This window comes from Schistocerca piceifrons, chromosome 2 (assembly GCF_021461385.2).
Source record: "Schistocerca piceifrons isolate TAMUIC-IGC-003096 chromosome 2, iqSchPice1.1, whole genome shotgun sequence".
Lineage (NCBI taxonomy): Eukaryota > Metazoa > Arthropoda > Insecta > Orthoptera > Acrididae > Schistocerca > Schistocerca piceifrons.
In genome coordinates this window covers 958,369,749-958,391,860 of record NC_060139.1, presented here as the reverse complement: position 1 = coordinate 958,391,860, position 22,112 = coordinate 958,369,749, and the positions used below count along the sequence as shown (strand labels likewise).

Here is a 22,112-nt window from a genome sequence, read left to right as displayed (position 1 = left end):
ACAAATCGAACCACTTTGTGGAGAACCTTGCCAGCAAAAATGGCAGCTGCTGTGCACGAGCTCGTAATTGGGAAACCCTCAACTGTGGCCTGCATTTCAATATCAAGAGGGAAGCAAAGCAATTCTTCACAATCAAAGTCAGGATCAGGACCCACAGGAAGGCAGGACAAGGCTTCTGCATTGACATGTTGAGACGTTGGTTGAAACTGAATTTCATAATTGTAGCAAGACAATAACAGCACCCAGTGTTTTAGGTGATGTGCCACCTAGTCAGGCAAGGAAGTTTGAGGGTTTAACAAGGAAACCAAGGGTTTATGGTCAGTAACAAGGTGGAACTTGGAACCATACTAAAAAACATGAACTGTGGTCAAGAGCCTGTTTTCTTCACCTGAGAGTAACACAGTGAGGGATTTAGAAGTGAAAGCAACAGGTCATTTAGAGCTGTTGCCATATCTGTGTGCTAAGACTGCACAGAGCTGTTGGCGTATCAGTGCGCTACGACTGCACTGACGCCGTACTGTAAGGGGTCAGTTGCCAAAACTACATGCTGGTTCGGAGAGAACGTAGCTAAATGAGGGTCCGAAAGTAGTTTGGTTTTCAACATTTGAAAAGCATGTTCGCAAACCGAGCTCAAGCAAAAAGGTACATTCTTGTGTAACAAGGCATGCAACGGGTGGGACAATGTGGCCGCCCCCGACAGGAATTTATGACAGTAGGCTATCATACCTAGGAAAGCCTGAGGCTCCTTCATGGATGAGGGGCAAGGCATAGACATAACAGCGGAGGTGTGGTCTGGTAGAGGGCGAACCCCATCCTGCCAGACCGTGCACCCAAAATAAACAGTAGACGGTTGAAAAAACTGAGATTTCGAGAGGTTATAGTGTAAGCCTATGGATTTTAAGACAGAAATCAGAGCATGCAAATTTTTCAAGTGATTGGCCATGGAGGAACCCCTGACAACAATATCATCCAGATAATTAATAGAACCTGGGACAAACATACTCAGATGCTCTAAAAATTGTTCGAAAATAGCAGGGACACTAGCCACCCCAAAAGGAAGGCACAAATATTGATAGAGACCAAGAGGAATGTTCAAAACGAGAACCCGCCGAGACTCTTTTGTCCTCAGTAACCTGCAGATAAGCTTCAAACAAATCAGTTTCAGAAAAGTACTGGCCTCCCGATATTTTTGCCAACAGTTCTTCTTGGCTTGGGTGAGGATATGTATCCATGATTGATTGCATGTAGACAATCGTACTGAAGTCACAGCAGAGCCAAAGTTTCTGTGACAGCTTGCAAACTACAACCAGCAGAGACAACCATTCATTAGCCGCAACAGGTTGCACAACCCTTAGAGATTGAAGTCTGACCAATTCTACTTCCACTTGATCTTTAAGGGTGACAGGAATAGGATGTGCATGACAAAAATGAGGCGAAGCTGTGGATTTCAAAGAAATATGAACAGAAAAAATTGTAACACACCCAGCACCTTCTAAAACAAGTCTGTAAACTCCTCACACAGCATTTCCTATTGAGAATATGGTACTTGATCGGACACAAGGTGAACTGCATCAGTGATAGAAAGTCCAGATGCCCGAAACATGTCCATCCCGAATAAGTTTTCAACATCAGCATCATCAGGTACCAAAAATGTAATGGAACAAACCACTGACTTGTAAGAGGCAGATTCCATAAATTGTCCCAACAGCACAATGTTCTGTTTGTTATAATTGAAAGCTTCCACGTGACTGGTGCAGACGATGGCGAGCCTAAATTCACATAGGTGTCAGAATTCAGTAATGTCACTGCAGCACCTGTTTCGACCTGTAGCCTGAGCACTTGGAGGAAAAGCACTTAACTCGATAAACAACATGTAAGAAGTCACAAGCATTGTAGTCAGACCGTTTACATCCATGTTCATACCCTGAGCAACCTTTGACGAATGATACACAAAGACAATCTGTCCTTTCTTCTGGTAAACATTATAAGAAGCAGAGTGCATAGGGCGCACCTAACATTCGTGCTGGACAAAACAGAAACCCCAAGATGGTAACAGAAAATGAAGAAGCTGGTGCTGTGGCAGTTATCGCAGCTTGGGCTGGCCTTGGTTTGCTTTGCACTGGGCCCACACATTTACCACCGCCAGTGCCACTTCCTTGTGCAAGCTATCTGTCGTCCCAGTGGGAACATCTTATGACACTATTGCCACGTCGCCCTAAGCTTTAATTTGGTCACCCCCTGCCCGAGAAATTTCAAAAGATTGTGCTATTTGCAGAATTTCTGCCTATGGGGTTTTTCACAGAATAAAGCTTTCTGGCACACTTCCTTGTCCGGAGCTAAACAGATAATTGGGTCGCACACCATAGAATCTGCGTAAGAATCATTGTGCGCATCAGCAATGAATTGACAGTTACTTCTAAGGCCGTCAAGTTCAGCTGCCCAGACCATGTACGACTGGTTGGGTTTCTTGCATATCGGTAGAATTCAACTCGCAAAGCTATGACATGCATTTGTTTGCAATATTGGTTGGATAATAAACTGCACATGTGATCAAAAGTAAGAGCTACTGGTTCTTGTAAAGGGGCAAGCTGACACAGTAATTGCTATACCTTAGGTGGAATGCATGAGAGGAATAAGGCTTTGCACAAATTCGAGTCTTTCACATTGAAAGCCAAAAAATGCTGTCTCAGTGTTCTCTTAAGCTTTCTAATTCTCAGCTGAATCATCATACAGAGGACAAGTGGGTGGATAATGGTGGTTGAATGGTACTCTGTCTGTTAATGGTCACTGTCGAAGTAAGCTGTTCAAGCAGGGTCGGTAACACAGCATCCATAATGACTAAACCTGTTGAAACAGCACTTAAAAACTGCACATTCTGAAACCATTCCAAAATCATCACCAGGTGTGTAGTAGCAAAGTAATACATGAAACTGATGTAACACAAATATGAGTTCATTCATAAACCTCTGAACAATAACGGAAATAAGCCTTTTGTGACTCCTCACGTAACAAGACAAAATAATTACACAGAATGTACAACACAAGCAATAGACACAACAACTGATGTGAGCGGTTCAAGCTAAAAGAACATCAAGAGAGTATGTGAGCACTGCTTCATTTGTATATAATCATTAGTCACCATTAAACAGCACGGTGGAGATGCTACTGTGTGCACACTTCCTACAGGTGGCCTCTAGTGGCTGGCCTATGCTGAAATAGTTTGCAGTTGACTTAAGTACACACACATAGCAACACAACACTCGGTGTACTCACACTTACACATTAGGGTGGTACCTTAATTTACACTGATCACTCTAAAACCGTTTGCTTGTACATCTGTGAATCAGGAACTACATATGTTTTTACTGTATGCCTGATAGGTATGTTGAGTCCCTCTTTCATTAAACAGACATCCGTCAGCTGTGTTTTAATTTCTAGTGACCCAATGATCAGTCTCCAGGCTATGATCAATGTTACTCTTGTCACCTTGTGGTATCTGCTACTCATGTTGTTCTCTGACAGTCTTATTACATGTTCAGTTGTCCCCAAGTAATTTAGTGGCTTCCTGGGAAATGAACTGGCCAACTGTTCAGTTAGAGGAGTGATTACTTGCCCAACATTTGCTTTGACAATCACTGGTGTGGATTTGCAGGTGCAAATAAGATCTCTCCATACTCAGAGATGAGCTGGTGGGCTACTGTCACCTTTAATAAACTTCAGACTACCAAGGAGACTACTGCTTCCTTCCTCGTAGAAGGAATACTATCCTCCACATTGGTTATATAAGAATGACCCATAGTTTTATTTTATGTAACAAGCCATTGTGTGGTTGTGGAGTTTTACAGACAGTAGCTGAGATCCTGGTGGAGTGTACCCTCCTGGCTCTCCATGCTGAGTGTGGTCTTCTAGAGTCTCTGCCTCTAACATTGGTGATGACTTGTGGATAGTGAGCTGATTCTTTTTTTCTCACTAAAAATGGTTTTTATTCCCAAATATAACATTTTAAACCACTTTCTGGCCAGGGGCAAGGTGATTGGGACTGAAGCATCTCCTGGCACATGATTGGTCTGGCAGATTCTCAGTGCTCCCTCCTTTTGTGAACTGGCTTGGTCATCCTACTTTCACTATTTTAATTGCTTTTGGATATGGCTAGTCCCTTTTTTGCCACACACTACATTGCTATGAAGAAAAAGAAAAGCAATTACTACACTGGAAAGATGATGTCGATTTTAATCCGGTGCTAGAATATGCCACCTGGGGTTAGTGGATGTACTGATAATGGTTTCAACATTGTCTGCCAACAGGTACCATAGTGGCATAGCTACCAGAACACCATCTTGTCTACCCTTTAGTAGGGAATGTTCACAGACAGAAGGCTCAGTGTGGTGTAGAACTGTGAAGCAACCATGCCAAGGATACACACTCGTGCTTCCTATGGCTAACTGAGTGAGTTTGAAGGGGGTCAAATTGTGGCCTTCCAAGTGGCAGAATGGTCCTTTTGAAGAATTGTGATTCAAATTGGATATGGTGTGTCAGTTGTGCAACGATGCTGGCATCAGTTGTCACGTTAACATTCTCCGGAGATGAGGTTCTGGATGTCCACACAGCACAGGTGCTCTCCAGGCTTGTCATATTGTAAGGGCAGCAGTGGTAGATTGTATAGCCACTGCACCTCAGATAAGACTGCTGTTGAACCCAGATGTATAAACATGAACTGTTGCGAACTGGTTATTAGCAGTGAGACTACTACTCACGCTACAGCATCGATGTGCATGGCTTGACTGGTGCCGTCGGAGGATCAGTTGGAAGATGGAATGGTGTGCCATATTCTTCAGCGATGAAAGCAGATTCTGCCTGCATGCAAGTGATGATCACTTGTTTGTACGACGTAGGTCTGGTGAGTTCTGTCTCATAGAGTGCATTCGTCCAAGACACACTGGCCCCATCTCTGGCCTTATGCTCTTGGTGTGATAAGCTACAACTCTTGTTCACCTTTGGCATTTCTGGAAGGGACGCTAATCAGTGCTTGGTATGTGCAGAATGTTGTTAGACCCATTCTTTTGTTGTTTTCAGAACAGGAAGGTGATGTGCTGTTCTGACAGGTTAATGCTCGCCCACACACTGCCCGTGAAACTCAACATGCTCTGAAAGATGTACAGCAACTTCCTTGGCAAGCACGCTCTCCAAACTTGTCTCCAATCGAGCACGTATGGGATGTAATGGGACAAGAAGTGACTTGTGTGACTTGCTGTCCAGCAACTCTTACAGAACTGCGTGAACAGGTCCAGCACCTGTGGAAAAAGTATACGAGGACAATATTCGCCATTTGTACAACTGACTGAATGCCAGAGTCAGTGCCTGCATTGTCGCCTGCGGAGGCCACATCGTGTATTTATATGGGTGTTTCAGCAGGGATCGATACCTAGTACGTCAGAACTGCTTGTGCTAATGATCTGTAACTGTGATCATTTCATGTGTTCCATATGGACTGTTACGACAATAAATCTTGAGTGCATTGGAAATGTCTAAAAGTGTGTACTCTCACCCCCCATCCCCCTTGACAGCTAGCACTCTTGTGAATAATGTGTGCTGTTCCCATCTTTAACACTTTTGTCTATAACGGATCAGGTGTGGGACGGCTGTGGGAGGGTCTCTCGCCACAGATGAGGCCTGGAGGAGCCATCATTTACACTCTGACCTATATACTACCCTGACCCATATACTTTTACTTCTATTTAAATTATTTCTTAGTTCTGGCATCAAGATTACGTAAAGTGCCTCTTTGTTACCCCTCTCATACACTGTCATCATTCTGTCAAATTTCTGGCTGACGTCACTAACTTCAGCTGAATTTTCTTTTAATCAAGGGACTGATGACCTTGCTTGAGGATTTAAATCATACTTCAGAGTTTAACATAAGGAGTTCACTGCTTTGGCATAACAGTTGTGGAGTCTAATCCTGAGGGCAGAATTGTGTAATAAAGGGAATACTATTTTCTTTCTTTTGTATGAGTATCATACAGTTTAGTTTGAATCATGGTGACCCAGCCCTTCAATGACATTCCACAGTTTCTCTCTCATGTTCTTATTTTTTACTTTTCTTCACCCCTCCGTCAGTCTCCTCTTCCTCCTACTACTCAGTATAATGCCCCCCCCCCCTCCCCTCCACCTGCCCCCCCAAATTTTACAGTTTTATCAGGCAATATATTTTATGTCTTTAATGAGCGAGGTGAAGGAAATTGGGTTTTGGAAATGAGATACTGAAAGTTTAATGGGCTTTGATATTTGGGCAGCAAAATAAGTGATGTGCCATGTATGGAAAGGCATTGTTCTGTTTAAAAACTGCAGTGCAGAACTGCAATTCATTGCTGAACACAATGCGACACCATTTATCAGCAGTCCGTGCTGCCATTCACAGTGCCACTCCAGCTGTGGCTGTTTGTGTTGTGGTGTTAATGGCAGCCTAAGCATTGGACAGTAATTTCCTAGTCCAGCTGCTGTTAGTCTCTGACTAATGATGTGAGATGACACAGAATGTTGCAGGGAGTCCATTACTTGTTCTCGTGTGGTAGGTGCAGATGTGAAGGGGTTATGATGGCTCAGTGCACAATAAAATGATCCTACCATATGGTGGTCAGACGTGGTCAACCAGAACCTTAATGATTGGTATGTCTGGTGTAATATTCTCATGCAGTCCAACGTAGGACCACTGTCGTATCTGAATGCCCCACATATCTGTATACTGCACAATTTGACCAGCCTGTCAAATGGGTACCCACAGTGAGGCACCTTTCACACTCTGTCAGGTGCTAGTAATGATGGCTCATATGAGCACACAACAGCTCCCCATTTTGCACAGCAGGCACTCAATATCTGATGCTGGTAATGCCCTTATTCAGAATCTTCAAGGAATGCTCAGTGCTCAGTTTGGTAATGGACGGAAGGGGCAGTGGGGAATGGGTGATGGGTGGGGAGGAGGAGGGGGGGGGGCGTAGTTGTCAGGGGAGAGACTTAGCCTTGACTACAGTAAGTAGATTCAAGAGTATGCAGGTTGTAATAGCCAAGCAAAGATGAAGCAGCTTGTACAGGTTATACTCCCATGGAGAGCTGTATCAAATCAGCTTTTGGACTGAAGGTAACAACATGCCTTTTTATGTTTGCTACCATTTCAGGTGTGTAACTTCTTTTTTGTTGTGCCTTTGTCAGTTACAAATATTATTAGTTCATGTTTATCTATTTTGCAATAAGGACTGGAACAGCATTTTAATTCTTTCCATTTCTTCTTGTTCTGATCCATAAACTAAATATTACTGAGGGAGGAGATGCAACAGCCAGTTATTTTAGGAGTGACAGATTGCTGTAGATCCTTAGAATTATGCATTACAGTCTCATTGTTCCTTGATCCATTACAGGGAAAACCAAGAAACTTAAAATGTTAAAAAATGATTGATTATGTTCTGTGTCAGCCTTATTCCAGTTGTTTTCATCGATGATTGGTAACAAAGGTCCTGCCTCATTTATTTGATGAGAGCGTGTCCTCTGCTTCTAAACATAACTGTAAAGAAACTAAAGCAAATTATAATGCATGTACTTATCGTATTTAATTTCCATTTTATTGCTTGTAATAATGTTTTATTTTTTGTGAGGCCAAACTTTGCATTATATATCTCAAAATTTCTAGAAAAATTGACAGTATTAGTGAAAAGCATTCTCTTTTTATAATAATAAGTGAGAGTCTTATAATTTGCTATTTAACAGACTGATTCTGATGAAGATTATACTACGGGCGACCATGCTGATGCTTCTACTTCAAAAAGGAAAGGAAAACAGCAACAGTCACTGCAGCCACAACAGCAACAGAAGACCAACAAGAAGAAGAAACGCAAGAAGAAATATGGATTAGCAAGATTTAATGAAAATAACCCATGGCAGTCTTCATCAGAATCGAGGTAAATGAAAGGCTTCTTCCTTTTAAAATAACATTTCTGCCAATAGTCTTAACTTTAAGATATTATGTAAATTTAATTTTGAAGAGGGAGAAAGGAAAGGAAACAGAAGTCTCTAATGATGTCAGCTGCATTGGGACATTATGTGGAGTCAGCCCCCCCCTCCGCCTTCAATTTACATAATATGTATTACAGCTGCAGATTCTGCATGGGGTCTGTTCTTTCGAACGCATCCAAAAGAACAGACATTACGCATTCATATAATTGAATTGCCTCAATGGGCTATGAATCCACCACCTTTAGTGCAAATGCACAATCATGTTCAACCTCCATCAGGAATCTTAAAGTAGCGAGAATGAAGGACTTGAATGGGGGCTGCAGATAGGTGGTGCAGGGTGGGAATGTGATACGGCTGAGGGGTATACCAATGTAGTCCACACAGCTGTGATAAATGCTGTGTACAGGTGGTGCAGTGATTAACGCGCTGCCCAGCAAGGTGGAGATCCCTGGTTTGAATTCCGGTCCATTATAAATTTTCATTTGGTACCACTTACTTCACATAAAGTCTCAATGCAGCCGACATCATGAGTTCCTTTCCTTTCCTTTCCTTTCCTTTCTCCCCCTCTACCGTCAGCTTACATAAGGTTTATTACAGCTGCTGATTCGACGTAGTGTCTGTTCTTATTTTTTGATTTTGTAACCTCAAAGTAATAGAAAGATCTCTGTCTTTGTATGGAAAGTTTATTTCCCAATACTGGTTAGCTCAAAAACTGAAAATTTTGTAAATTTTAGCAGGCTGTCTTTTTTTCCCAAACAAAAATTAGAAAGAGAAAGTGAGAGGGGGGGAGGGAGGGAGAGGGAGGTCATACCTCTTTATATTAATGATCTGGAGTGATGTAAACAGAGGCATATTTCTTATGTCTTCATTTCAACATTCCAATATTTTTTTGATGATGTAACTGTTCTGTCCTTTTGCTGTACTGATCTCTTTAAACTAGACACTGTAAAGATTTTATTGCTTAGTAACTTGAAGAAGTTTGTGATATAAGTGGTACACCTTAATTGGTTATAAGTACTGTGTTGATGGTATGAGCTTCAAATGATGGACTTTGGGGTTAATTTTTGAATACAATTTACAGTTCATCTGCAGAAGAAGAAGAGTTGTTACAGACTGAAGAGGAAGAAGAGGAGGAAGAACCCGAGCTTGTGTTCAAATCAGATCATGAATTTTCCCCAGAATCCGACCTAGAGGAGGGCGCTACAGAAGACCTTCCCTTGCGCAGGGCCAGAACTGCACGGAAGGGTAATAATATTTGCTGTATGCCTATTCATGAAATGCTAGTTAGTGAATATCATAAATTAGATTCCAGATGTTGATGATTAGTTAAATAGATTTTGAGATACTTTAGCTATTGTTTTGTTGCACTGATAGGTTTCTTGCTACTTATTAATTTTATTAATCTTTTCTGCCAAGGCCTTCAATTTAGTTGAAACAAAGTATTTAATCTCACACTGTTGGCTACTTTCAACTGTTTGCTGCATTTAAAGTGCATGTTTTCCGTCTTCTAGCTCATATGGCATTATGCCATAATAAAGAATCAAACATGAGATAATGCAGTACTCGTACTCAAGAAAATTTACATCCGAATCTGGACATACGAATGTGCACTTTAAGCCGAATTATGCATTTTAATATGGTTCACAAAATTCCGATGCTCTTGAAGTATCCTCCGATTTCTTGTTTCTTTTATGACATAATGAAAGATCTTTTAATGTTTTACATGTACGAACGTACAGGCTTCCTGCGTCATCGTAACTGCACAAGTGCAGTGACGCCTGTTATCTGGCTCTCTGTGGAACTGCTGAAACGAACCAATTTCTAACAGGTCATGGGAAAATACCGCGAATGGTGGTTCGAAAAGCATTACTTTCAAAGTAAATTTCGTTTTATGCAAGATGAACTATGTACGAGAATGTACGACGAATTTCTTAAATCACAGAGCCTTTGACTCTCATTTAAAAAACTACTCTTTGAGGAAGACCATCTAGAAGAACTTCGAGACCAGGAAATCAGAGATTTACATCGTTATTAAAAACTACTGATGTATCTTAAAGTGTAACGTGCAAAAAAGATAAACATTATATGAGGAAGCTTAGCTTCTCTTGCAGCTTCTTAATCTTCAAGAGCAATATTATGAGTGAAAGCTTTGCTTTTCTTGTAGCAACACTACATATATTAATTTAAACCATCAACTTTTCTTATTTGTGTGTTCGTGCTACTTTACAGTGATCTTGCTATTGGCTGACTACATCACGTGTCCTATGCTGTCATCAACTGGCGAGATTACGTGACATGAGCTGTGAGTGGCTTACAAAGCATGTCGCAATTTCGATTTCAATGCTTCGGAAAGTAACATATGGTGTTTGGTGGAATTCGAATTTATACCTTTGAATTTATACCTTCGTAACACGATAATATGCAGCGTACATTCTGCTGTACATCAAAGATCTTTCCAAAACGTGTTTTTTCCCCCTGAGTTTCGTTTTCTAAAGTGCTGGGAAATTCTACGTCAGTGTATAAAACCATAAACATTCAAAGGATTTTACAGTGCTGAAGAGAAGTATACTGTCACTTAACACAGAAAAAGTGTATTTTCACCTGGGAGAAAGTGTATTTTCAACTGGGAAATATCTGGGAATTTTATTTCCCTGTCCATGTATACACCCTGTTGTTGTTGTCAGCCTGTCATTTTTCGGGAGGACGACGGTTCAATCCCGCGTCCGGCCATCCTGATTTAGGTTTTCCGTGATTTCCCTAAATCACTCCAGGCAAATGCCGGGATGGTTCCTCTGAAAGGGCATGGCCAACTTCCTTCCCCATCCTTCCCTAATCCGATGAGACTGATGACCACGCTGTCTGGTCTCCTTCCCCAAAACAACCAACCAACCTGTCATTTTCTTTTCAGCTACAAAGGTTTAATCCATCTCTACATTTAAAAAAAAAAAAAAAAAACTGCAATGTCGTTTTGTTTGGTTGTGTGGTTTCCTCCATACCATAATTCATCTGTAAACTGAAGAATGTGGGTAATGACCTTTCCAGGAGAAATGTTGCAACTGCTGTACAGGATGACTAAGAATCAGTGTACCATCTAGCAGTGCAGCACAGCAGATACTGGTTTATGCAGATTCCATTCATGTGTGTTTATTCTGTTTGTTATAGTAATTACTAATTCTGTATTCCATATCAATTTAATGCATTTGTTTAAAAATGAACACTCCAAAGGCAGGTCTGTGCACTGTGTGGAGACCGATTTAAAGGGTGCTTTGAAAGGGTCATTATAACCTTGTGAAGCAGCCTATAGGTGCTCCTTGTGATGAAGCTGGGTAGAGAGTGGGTACTCATCTGCTTACTCTTCAGTTTGTAGACTCACTATAATTCTCATTTCTTGTAGTTAATCATTGTAAATAATGTAAGGAAACCTTCTTGTGGAGACGGCAGTCTAGTAGAAGTGCATAATAGAGGGTACTTCAGATTATACCGTAATTAGGGTTTCTCCACTTTCTATTGCTATCCTAAAACCATCACCCCTCAAGGAATTATAACAGCTGCTTTGTGAGAAGCGATATATAGTTTCATTGGAAACAACCCGTAGGGAGATTCAGGCTATTTTGGTTGCCAAAGATTTTCATCCAGCATATTAAATAGGTGTTCATTTTAGGATTTTATGATTGTTGAGAAGGTTGTTGGTTTGCTGGCTGCTAATTTTAATTGACCAAATTGAGAAATTTTGAAGCCAAAGAAACTAAAAACATTTGAAATGACCAGCAAGTCTTTTTGTGTAGTTATTTTTGAAATTACATGTTCTTGTTTGAGATTCTAAAATTCAGTATTCCTCTTGTGAGAATAAAACATAGTAAGGTGGCGTATGAAGTATGTTCCATGTTCCAACTAAACTTTGTAATTCATAACTTTTATTTTGCTGTACTAGAGTCTTTTGTTCTAGTAATTTATCTGTAATACATTTTTTAGATACTGAAACTGAAGAACTGGAAGATAAACATGCTTGCCAAAAATGTGGCAAAAGTGATCATCCTGAATGGATTCTGCTTTGTGATAAATGTGATTCTGGTTGGCATGGATCTTGTCTCAGACCTGCGCTACTTGTAATTCCTGAAGGTGACTGGTTCTGTCCACCTTGTGAACATGTAAGTAGTTTACAGTAGAGAAATAAAACAATTCTTTAAAATAATACCTGGCATTATGTGGATAAAAAGAGAATCATAATTTGGTATGCGGCTTTGCAGACACTCAGAAATGGTTCACGCACAGATACCTCCCTGGAATTCCTCGCTTGATCACAAATAATTAGTCTTAATATTTTTGTCATTACTGTTCATTTTTGTCTTCTTCTTCTTCTTCTTCTTCTTGTTTTAAGCTGCACTGTAAATTTATTTATTTATTTGCAAGGAATGTTAATGTTTCATTAGTCTGTAGTTTTTATTGGTATAGTTGTTTAGAAAATGTTGAAAAATATAATGCTGTCTGTGTTGCACATCCCTAGTGTTGGTTATAAAAGTTCCTTACATTTATTAAGGCATTCTTGTAAAATGTTTGTAGTATTATCATAGTTACCAGGAATTTAATATCACATCTCAGAAATCCTCTGGGAAACCATTATTTAAAATAATGGTAGTTATACTGGATATCTTATATAAATGTGTTTTAAAGTTATGACAATATTATGGGAAGGATAGAGTGCTACTTAAGCAGAGATGTTGAGTTGCAAACAGGCAAATCAAAAAGGACTGCTAAACAAGTAAGCTTTCGGCCAAAAGCTCTTCTTCTGTATTAGACAACATACACACATACATTCACGCAAATGCAGCACTCTCTGGCTGCCGAGACCAGACTCTGAGTCTTGCATTGGCAGCTAGAGACTGTGCAAGTTGGATCTGCTGAATGTGTGATTGTTGTCTAATTCAGAAAGAGGTCTTTTATATAAAAGCTTACTTGTTTAACAGTCTTACATTGTGCCTGTCTGTGACTCAACATCTCGACTATTTGGTAAGTAGCACTCTATCCTTTTTCATAATACTGTCAGTATTACGTCCTAGATTTTCCTTTGTTTGTTTAAAAGTTGTTAATTACAAATTGATCAACTGATCTAGTTAAAAATTTTCATGATGAAATTCATTTTTAATTTTTTGTGTTGTTAGTGTACTCGCACTGTGTACTTGTACTGGTAGAAGCCAACCTCGGGGAAGATCAGTTTGGATTCCATAGAAATGTTGGAACAAGTGAGGCAATACTGACCCTATGACTTACCTTAGAAGATAGATTGAGGAAAGCAAACCTACGTTTCTAGAATTTGTAGACTTAGAGAAAGCTTTTGACAATGTTGACTGGAATACGCTCTTTCAAATTCTGGAGGTAGTAGGCGTCAAATACAGGGAGCGAAAGGCTATTTACAATTTGTACAGAAACCAGATGGCTGTTATAAGAGTCGAGGGGCAGGAAAGGGAAGCAGTGGTTGGGAAGGGAGTGAGACAGGGTTGTAGCCTATCCCTGATGTTATTCAATTTGTATATTGAGCAAGTAATAAAGGAAACATAAGAAAAATTTGGAGCAGGAATTAAAATCCATGGAGAAGAAATAAAAACTTTGAGGTTCGCCGATGACATTGTAATTCTGTCAGAGACAGCAAAAGACCTAGAAGAGCAGTTGAACGGAATGGACAGTGTCTTGAAAGGTGGATATAAGAAGAACATCAACAAAAGCAAAATGAGGATAATGGAATGTAGTCGAATTAAGTCGGGTTATGCTGAGGGAATTAGATTTATTTAACTGTATGGCTAGGGCCCCCCGTCGGGCATACCGTTCGCCAGGTGCCGGTCTTTCAATTTGACGCCACTTCGGCGACCCACAGTCGATTAGGGTGATAAGATGATGATGAGGACAGCACTACAGCCAGTCCCCGGGCGGAGAAAATTCCCCGACCCAGCCGGGAATCGAACCCGGGTCCAGAGGATTGACAATCAGTCACGCTGACCATTCAGCTACCGGGGGCGGACAGGGAATTAGATTAGGAAATGAGACACTTAAAGTAGTAGATGAGTTTTGTTATTTGGGGAACAAAATAACTGATGATGGTTGAAGTAGAGAGAATGTAAAATGTAGACTGGCAATGGCAAGGAAAGCGTTTCTGAAGAAGAGAGATTTGTTAACATCGAGTATAGATTTAAGTGTCAGGAAGTCGTTTCTGAAAGTATTTGTATGGACTTTTGCCATGTATGGAAGTAAAACATGGACAATAAATAGTTTGGACAAGAAGAGGATAGAAGATTTTGAAATGTGGTGCTACAGAATAATGCTGAAGATTAGATGGGTAGATCACATAAGTAACGAGGAGGTATTGATTAGAATTGGGGAGAAGAGAATTATGTGGCACAACTTGACTAGAAGAAGGGATCGGTTGGTAGGACATGTTCTGAGGCATCAAGGGATTACCAATTTAGTATTGGAGGGCAGCATGGAGGGTAAAAATCGTAGAGGGAGACCAAGAGATGAATACACTAAGCAGATTCAAAAGGAAGTAGGTTGCAGTAGGTACTGGGAGATGAAGCAGCTTGCACAGGATAGAGTGGCATGGAGAGCTGCATCAAACCAGTCTCTGGACTGGAGACCACAACAACAACAGTGTACTTGTATGCTAACTACGCGGTGCTTGGCACAGTGCACTATCTATTCCGTAGCATGATGGGGGACCCATTTAGGCTGAGTTTGGTCAGATTGCTTTCTTTGCCAAAATTGCACTAAATTTTGATAGCAGTTCAATCTTGTAAAGATGTCGCCATGATAACTGAATTACTAATGAAACTCAGCTGGCATTTTGTAGGTGTAGAAGGCTGTACCTCGTTAAATAGATTAAGAATAGTTCATTTAATGAGGCAAAATCATTAACACTTTGTGTTATAGACCTTGCTGCTGTCCAATAATTCCTCTATCGGACTGATAATTGTCTTTCCTTGTAGTGTTGTCTAAGTGATTTATTTTTTAATGATATAAATAAAATAGAAACAAACATTCACATGGGAAAAATATATTAAAAACAAAGATTCCATGACTTACCAAACGGGAAAGCGCTGGTAGATAGGCACAATAAAACAAAAACACACACACAAAATTTCAAGCTTTCGCAACCAACGGTTGCTTTGTCAGGAAAGAGGGAAAGATGAAAGGATGTGGGTTTTAAGGGAGAGGGTAAGGAGTCATTCCAATCTCGGGAGCGGAAAGACTACCTTGGGGAAAAAAGGACAGGGATTGGAATGGCTCCTTACCCTCTCCCTTAAAACCCACATCCTTTCAGCTTTCCCTCTCCTTCCCTCTTTCCTGACGAAGCAACCGTTGGTTGCGAAAGCTTGAAAATTTGTGTGTGTGTGTTTGTTCGTTTTATTGTGCCTATCTACAAGCGCTTTCCCGTTTGGTTAGTCATGGAATCTTTGTTTTTGATTTATTTTTTAGATTTACTGTGTGTGTGTGTGTGTGTGTGTGTGTGTGTGTGTGTGTGTGTGTGTGTTTTTATGGAGGAGGGTGGGGAGGTACAGGCACATTGTGTTTTTAATCATTTTAATCAGAACACTCCCATCCACACTACAAAATGCCGCATGAGTTTCATTAATCATATGGTTTGCTAGCTAGCCAGTTGAACTACATGCAACATTTTGTCCAATTCTGCTAAGGAATCTATACGACCAAACTCAGCATAAAGTAATTTATCATTATGCAAGGGATTAAACAGTTAGACAGCACAGTTAGTCAGGTACTGTGTAGTCAGCATACAAGTACACCACCAACATAAAAATATAAATATGAAGGGTGTTCTCTTGCTAAATCCAATGTGTAATGTCTGATCACATCTTTTCTTGTATATGTTTGTTTAGCTCAATTTAAATGGTGATTCAGTGATTTATGTTCTTATGTCATTACGACATAGTGTATTAATAACCTATAGAACATGTAACTAACAAAAATAATCCGTGAAATTGTTCTGTTTTAGGCTACATTACTTGGTAACCTCCAAGAAAGTTTAAAAGATCTTGATAGCAAACTGAAACGCCGTGAAAATGAAGAACTAAGGCGTAAAAGACTAGCATATGTTGGAATTAGTTTAGACAATGTGCTTCCAAACAAATCAGAAAAGGAAGACCCAGAAGGTGAGGGACCAGAGCATTTTTATGTAATATTTTCATAACAATAGATCTCACATACAGATTATGTCATTATGGTATGCTGGTAAATCTCCTCTTGAATTTAAATGAGTATTACTGTCAGCCAGGATCTAGCCTTTTGCCACTTGTGAGTGATCACTGAGGTGAATGGTTGGAAATATAGTTCTTCAAATGATGAGGTCTACAACTGTCCTTTCTCAGTGCAGGTGCTGGAGTTGACATCATCTGTGACATATCACTAGGTCATGAATAATTACACTATAACATGTAGTGAAGAAACTTGTTTATAAAACAGGACAATGCCTTGATTCTTGTAAAGAAGCTAATTCTCCTCCTGGCAGTGGGAAGGCCCATCCATGTACAAGTAGTTTTCATATAATTTCCTTCACTAACTGTGAGAGACAGACCTCGAGGGAGTTGGTCGACTACCACTGTGTCTGTGTCCTGGAATTTATACAGCTACTCATTTTATATCACTACTGGCTATTACTGAATTGGCAACAGACTGATAACATTACTACTGTGAACGGGTTTTAATTTGTGACCATGACTGTATGTATGGAAAGGTATCGAATTGGTTTTGTTTCTCTAAAGATTTCTATTGAAAGGAAACAGTAACAGAATAAATGGGAATCGAACCAAGGCTCTATTAGTAATTAAGTAAACTGCAATTTTGTGAAAGGAAATGGTTGCCAGACTAATTAGGCAAAATTGTACCAAGTACCAGCACGATCCATAAACAAAGTTCACTATTGGGACTGACTTAATCTGATACTGAAATTCTGTTTTGCTCGTAAGATACAAGGCAGTAGTGCAATTTAATAAGTAATGAACCAGTGGCTTGACATGAACTACACAAGAGGAGAAATTGTGTGAAGTATTTCAAAACTTTTGCTCACTAAATAATTATGTGCTTTACAACCCCACAGAGTTTATTAACTTTTGTTAAAGAAGGCAACTGCTTTGGAAGTATCACAGAACTTGGAATTGGACCCTGCCTAGGTAACCAACGAGGGATAAAATACGGGGCTCAATAGAAAGTTTACAAAACACAAATGTATTATTGAAAAAGAAATTGCATCACTGGTCCATGCAGTTATACAGAACTCAGTTGGTAATTTGAGATGAAGGTGGTGGCAGTGCTGATCTCCTGTGGGTATTCAAAAAAGGTGGCAAAGCTGTCCATGGGTGTTGCTGTGTAACAAGCTCTGAGAATTCTCTTCTGAGCATCAGAATTTTGTATTAAAGAGCTAACCAAAGTAAGCCATGAATAATTAGCCAAATTACTTGCGCATATGAGGCTGTATTATATATTGCTGAAGTTCTTCTTGCGTCTTTCAGTTCACAAGATGCGAATATTCGGCCTGCTGGCCACCGGCGACTCTTACCATTAAGGAGCCATGCAGTTGAATCACCAGATCCACCTTTTCTATTCCCACCAAGCTGTTTCATTGCCGAGGGGCTTCCCTCCATGTTTTACGGGATTGCAAACCTACATGCCTTATGCATGAACCAGTATTACAACAAAATTTTTAACATTTCCATTATGTTACAGCATATTACTTTTGAAAATACATCCATAGATTAATTACAATTACGTAAATGGTCATAAATAATGAATAAAACATTTACACAGATTGTACATCAAAGAGCCTGGTGACAAAGAAGCCACGTTAAGTAAAAACAGACAAAGAAGTTAGATAATACAATTGTAGGTAATACCAGTAGCAGTGTTAAAAGATGATTTTAGTGGCGTTTTGGGGGGCAGTCATTCAGCAGGCCATGTGCAAATGTCACATAAGAGGTTTTATTTCACATTTTATTTTTTAAAAAAGCTTTTAAAATAATACTTGAAGGTGCAATATCCTCAAACAGCTTTACGCATGGCTTTCTGAGAATGTCTTCCTGTCCAGAGTTTCTTATCCCTATATTGGTTTCTTTTTTTTTTTTTTTTTTTTTATCCTTCTTTGAGCAACCATATATCATTTGTGAATAATAATTACAGGCTGGAGAGTTCGACAGAAATTCTGGTTTTAAATTGCCCACAGTGAAATCAGAGAAATTGAAATTAGAAAGTTTATCTATAGATATGGCGCATTTAACAATCAAAAATTGTGCTGTGTGCCCTTACCTCATTGTTGAGCCGGAGCATCAAGAAATATGGAGAGTGAATGGAAATGATGGTCAATAAGCTGCCCACAGGCAAGGAAATCAGCTGTTGACTCATGCCATTCCATCTTCTGGACACACAGTTAGTGCAAAACAATATAGACCAATCTCTGTACAGGACATTTTCCTCTGACTAAGTGCCTTGTACTCTGGAGAAAAGACCTACATATTGTATTTCAAAAACACTGTGTTTTAATGGAGTTAATTTTACATTCTGACAAGAGGGCAGCTGTACATTAAGCGAGAACACAACCTATCTAATATTGGGACAAGTCACTTGAACAAATTGCAAATCTCTGTAAGACTGACAGGACCACTGTAATTATTTACCAGTCTAATGACTTCAAATGTTCCCTTTACATAAAAAGGAAAATTTCTGATAATAAAGCTGAAGCAATAACTTCTGCAAGATCACCCTCGACAGTACTGGGAAGGTACCTGAAACCAAATTTTGCCAACTTTGAGAAAACTGAGGTTAAAGTTTGTGAAGAAAGGAAGCATCCAAGATGTACACAGTCCTCGCTCACACCATATGGAAATCCAGCAGATGCTCCTTCTCATCTCAATTACTGAATCCCCACCCAAGCTGCAATGTTCTTTCACTGGCTCCTTAATTGTGCTCATTCTCACAAGGTTCATAAATTCATGATCTCCAGGAATTGGAATTGTTGTTTATTGAAAAAGTGTTGTGTTAATACAAAATGCATTTATTCAAATGTTGCTACCCATCAAAATAATTTGTACTTCATGTGTTACAACAAACCTTCTTTATTAAGTTAACAAATGTACAAGGCTTTGTTAGCATCCAAGCTTTGGTCCCATTTGTAAAACTGTCTCCACATTTTAAATAAATTATTAGGTCCTTGCTATAGTTTGAATATTAGCACCATATTGTTATGTATTTGGTTCACATTGCATCGTTTGTAAACAGCATTTGATTAATTTCTATGTATTTTTATCTGTTTGAAAAGTTGGCTTAATAAGCCTTTCCACCAACTGTTAACTTTGTATGTTGCTTCCTATTCTGTGCTGGGACAGTTGTTTTCTGTCATATGTACACCAATCTTCACCATGTGATAAATCTCAGTCTTTGGTGTCCTTTGAGTCTACAGTATTTTAGTTCCATATTATACATTTCCTTGAGAATTTGATTGGTATTCGTCAGTCTCATATGTTATGTATTACCGTTCATCATTGTAATGTACTTCATCTTGCCTGCTGGGTTTTTCTTCAATCTTTCTTTCTCATAGTCAGTGATTCGTAGCTCTAGGTTAGAAATGGAAAATTTTAATCGTGATGTAAGTCTGCAGCTCTCGGGACCATTGTCGTTGAAGATAAAATGTGGGTCATTAGGCTGTGTCCATTTCCTCTTCATTTTCTTTCTACACAATCAGTGTTTTGACATCTCGTCTGGCAACTTCTTTTGGATTTACTAGTGTTTTTGGTTAGCTGAACACTGTCAAAGAGCAGTATTGCATACACCTAAAAGAGTGAGCTTTTTTACACTTATTCTAAAGAAGTGGAGCTATTCTGGCTACAATTGGTTGGCCACTGTCATTGTATAAGAAGCAAAATAGGCAGAGCAAGAGAGGGGAAATGTTTTATCGAAGTATTATCAATGTGTTGCAAAAGTGGCTTCCAGATCATTTGTATTCCTTGCTTCCATAACTGCGTATTAACTTCCTCGATGGTGGGAGGTCACAAAGCTGGTAGGATTCACAAAGTTGGAAGCATATAGGTATCTTTCCTATTTAAATCACATTTGTTCTTAGAAATCTCAACCACTTCTCTGACTTTACTTCTGTAACTGTTGCTGTCCTTGGCTAGCATATGAATATTGTTAAATTTGTTGTCTTGGCCATAGTTTTCCTGCTGTTCTGTTACCATAGATTTCACACTTTGTGTAAACCGCATGAGGTGTTAATGCTGTTTAATAATTATTTTTATTTTCATTCACATATATACACTTTGCCTTAGTCTCATGTCACTTCATAGACTCCCGCAGTGATGAGGGAATCTGGGGTGTCCGTTTTGTGTTGGGAAAAGTTCATTTACTTCTGTACACCATTTTATCATAGACTTCTGCTGACTTGGTCAGTAATTGTAGAAACTAATGGTAACCTAGGAGAGAGAGAAGACAATACTTCATCTTTCTTTTTACAAGATGTCTCACACCCTGGAAAACCGTGAAAACTTAGAGACTTTTTTTTGTTCTGGAAAACTTGGGGAATCTTTCCATTTTGCCAAAATACCCTGGAAAAGGCACAGTACTCGACTTGCTTTTCAGCAGAGGCATATGCTTGCCTTCTGCATGACTCAGTGCAGAGCTGCATTTACTGCCCGCTGCAGCTGTTTCAGCATTTCCTACCATCTTCCTTACCCTGCCCCTTCCTCTCCCCTTACCCAGTCCAACGAAACAGCCCAGCCAACCAGGCGTGGCCGTTGCTGGCTAGTGTGGAGGACATTATGTGCAGACTGCCAGATTGTAATGTGATGTGTGCACACTGCATCAGAGACTGCAGAATCCGTGTGTTGACTTTTTTGTGAGCACCTGCCAATTTTATAAAAATGACCTGACAATACAGTTTGTGTATGGGAAATAAGCAGTGTCTGATCCTCTGTCATCGTGGCTCAGTCTTTAAAATGCTATGTCTGGTGGCAGAGCATCAGTGATTGAATGTAATGGGAATCTGATCTTTTGAGCCCACCAAGAAGTATCTGTTTATGCTCTTCAAGACAAAGGTCTTCTCCATCTTTTGGATGTTGATTCCATTTTAAAACCTTGGTAGTTGTTCACCAATCTTCTAAATTTGTTCTTGTCAGGAATTTTTCTCTCTGAGGTACCCATCTGTCTAAGATCTTTTTCACATTCTTCGAACCATCTCGGCCTCATTGTAGCGGGACTTTGAATTTCACCACGCTGCTCTCGTTCCCTCAGACATGAATTGTGCCGTCGCAGCGGTATGAGCGCTCGACTGCGGAGAAAATACTAAAATTGTAACTCTTTTTTGTTTTTCTATCCGTTTTTTATTGTCTCTTGATAGCCGAAGCTTAAGGCAGACGTGATCTGATTAAGACGAAAAAACTTATTAATGTGTAGACATTGTGGACGTTGTTATGAAATTCGGAGGATGGAGAGTAGCAAAGTAAATTAAATTGCATACAGTATGAAGATGATTTTAATTGGTATAAATTAGTGATTCCTGGACGATCACAAGATTTCGGAGCAAACTTTTCACGCAGAATTGAAGGAGATTTTTGATGACCTGGACGCCGCACGAAAGAAGACATGTTAACCTGGTAAAGAATGAACTCTAAGCTACGCCATTTCCCCCTGTCAGTTACATTTTGTTATTCTCTGTTCTTTTTCAATAATTTTTGTAGTGGAAATTGGTTTAACTTTTTCTCAAAAACGCCACAAGGACCACCCCAACAATAGCTTTTCCGAATAACGAAGTCCAATAGCTTTTCTGTAATACAAAGTCCGATTTGCTTTTCATTCTTTCCCTTTTTCACGGTCTCTCTTCTCTATTTTCTTTTTTTATTAACCACTACATCGTGTTCTTAGATTGGACGAAAATCCATATTCTTTTTGTAAGTCAGTCACTGTCCATCCTCATGAGATGACGTAACATAACAATCGTCTTCTTAATGGGTGTTGTGATAGGTTCTGTCTTGCTGTACAAGTCCTCATTTGCTCTCATTCACCATTGTCCATCAGCTCATCTATTACTTAGGATTTTCCTTAATATCCTACGCTCTCGCTTT

At 39.7% G+C, this 22,112-nt stretch overlaps 1 protein-coding gene across 1 annotated transcript in view; it reads left to right on the top strand.

Annotated features, from left to right (window-relative positions):
• The window catches only part of LOC124774921, a 143,860-nt gene that overhangs the window by 67,844 nt on the left and 53,904 nt on the right, over positions 1 to 22,112 (top strand). The window contains exons 7-10 of the mRNA XM_047249597.1: positions 7,759 to 7,949; positions 9,086 to 9,249; positions 11,977 to 12,152; positions 16,004 to 16,160. Coding sequence (XP_047105553.1) covers positions 7,759 to 7,949; positions 9,086 to 9,249; positions 11,977 to 12,152; positions 16,004 to 16,160 — 688 coding nt within the window. The remainder of the gene's footprint in view (positions 1 to 7,758; positions 7,950 to 9,085; positions 9,250 to 11,976; positions 12,153 to 16,003; positions 16,161 to 22,112) is intronic.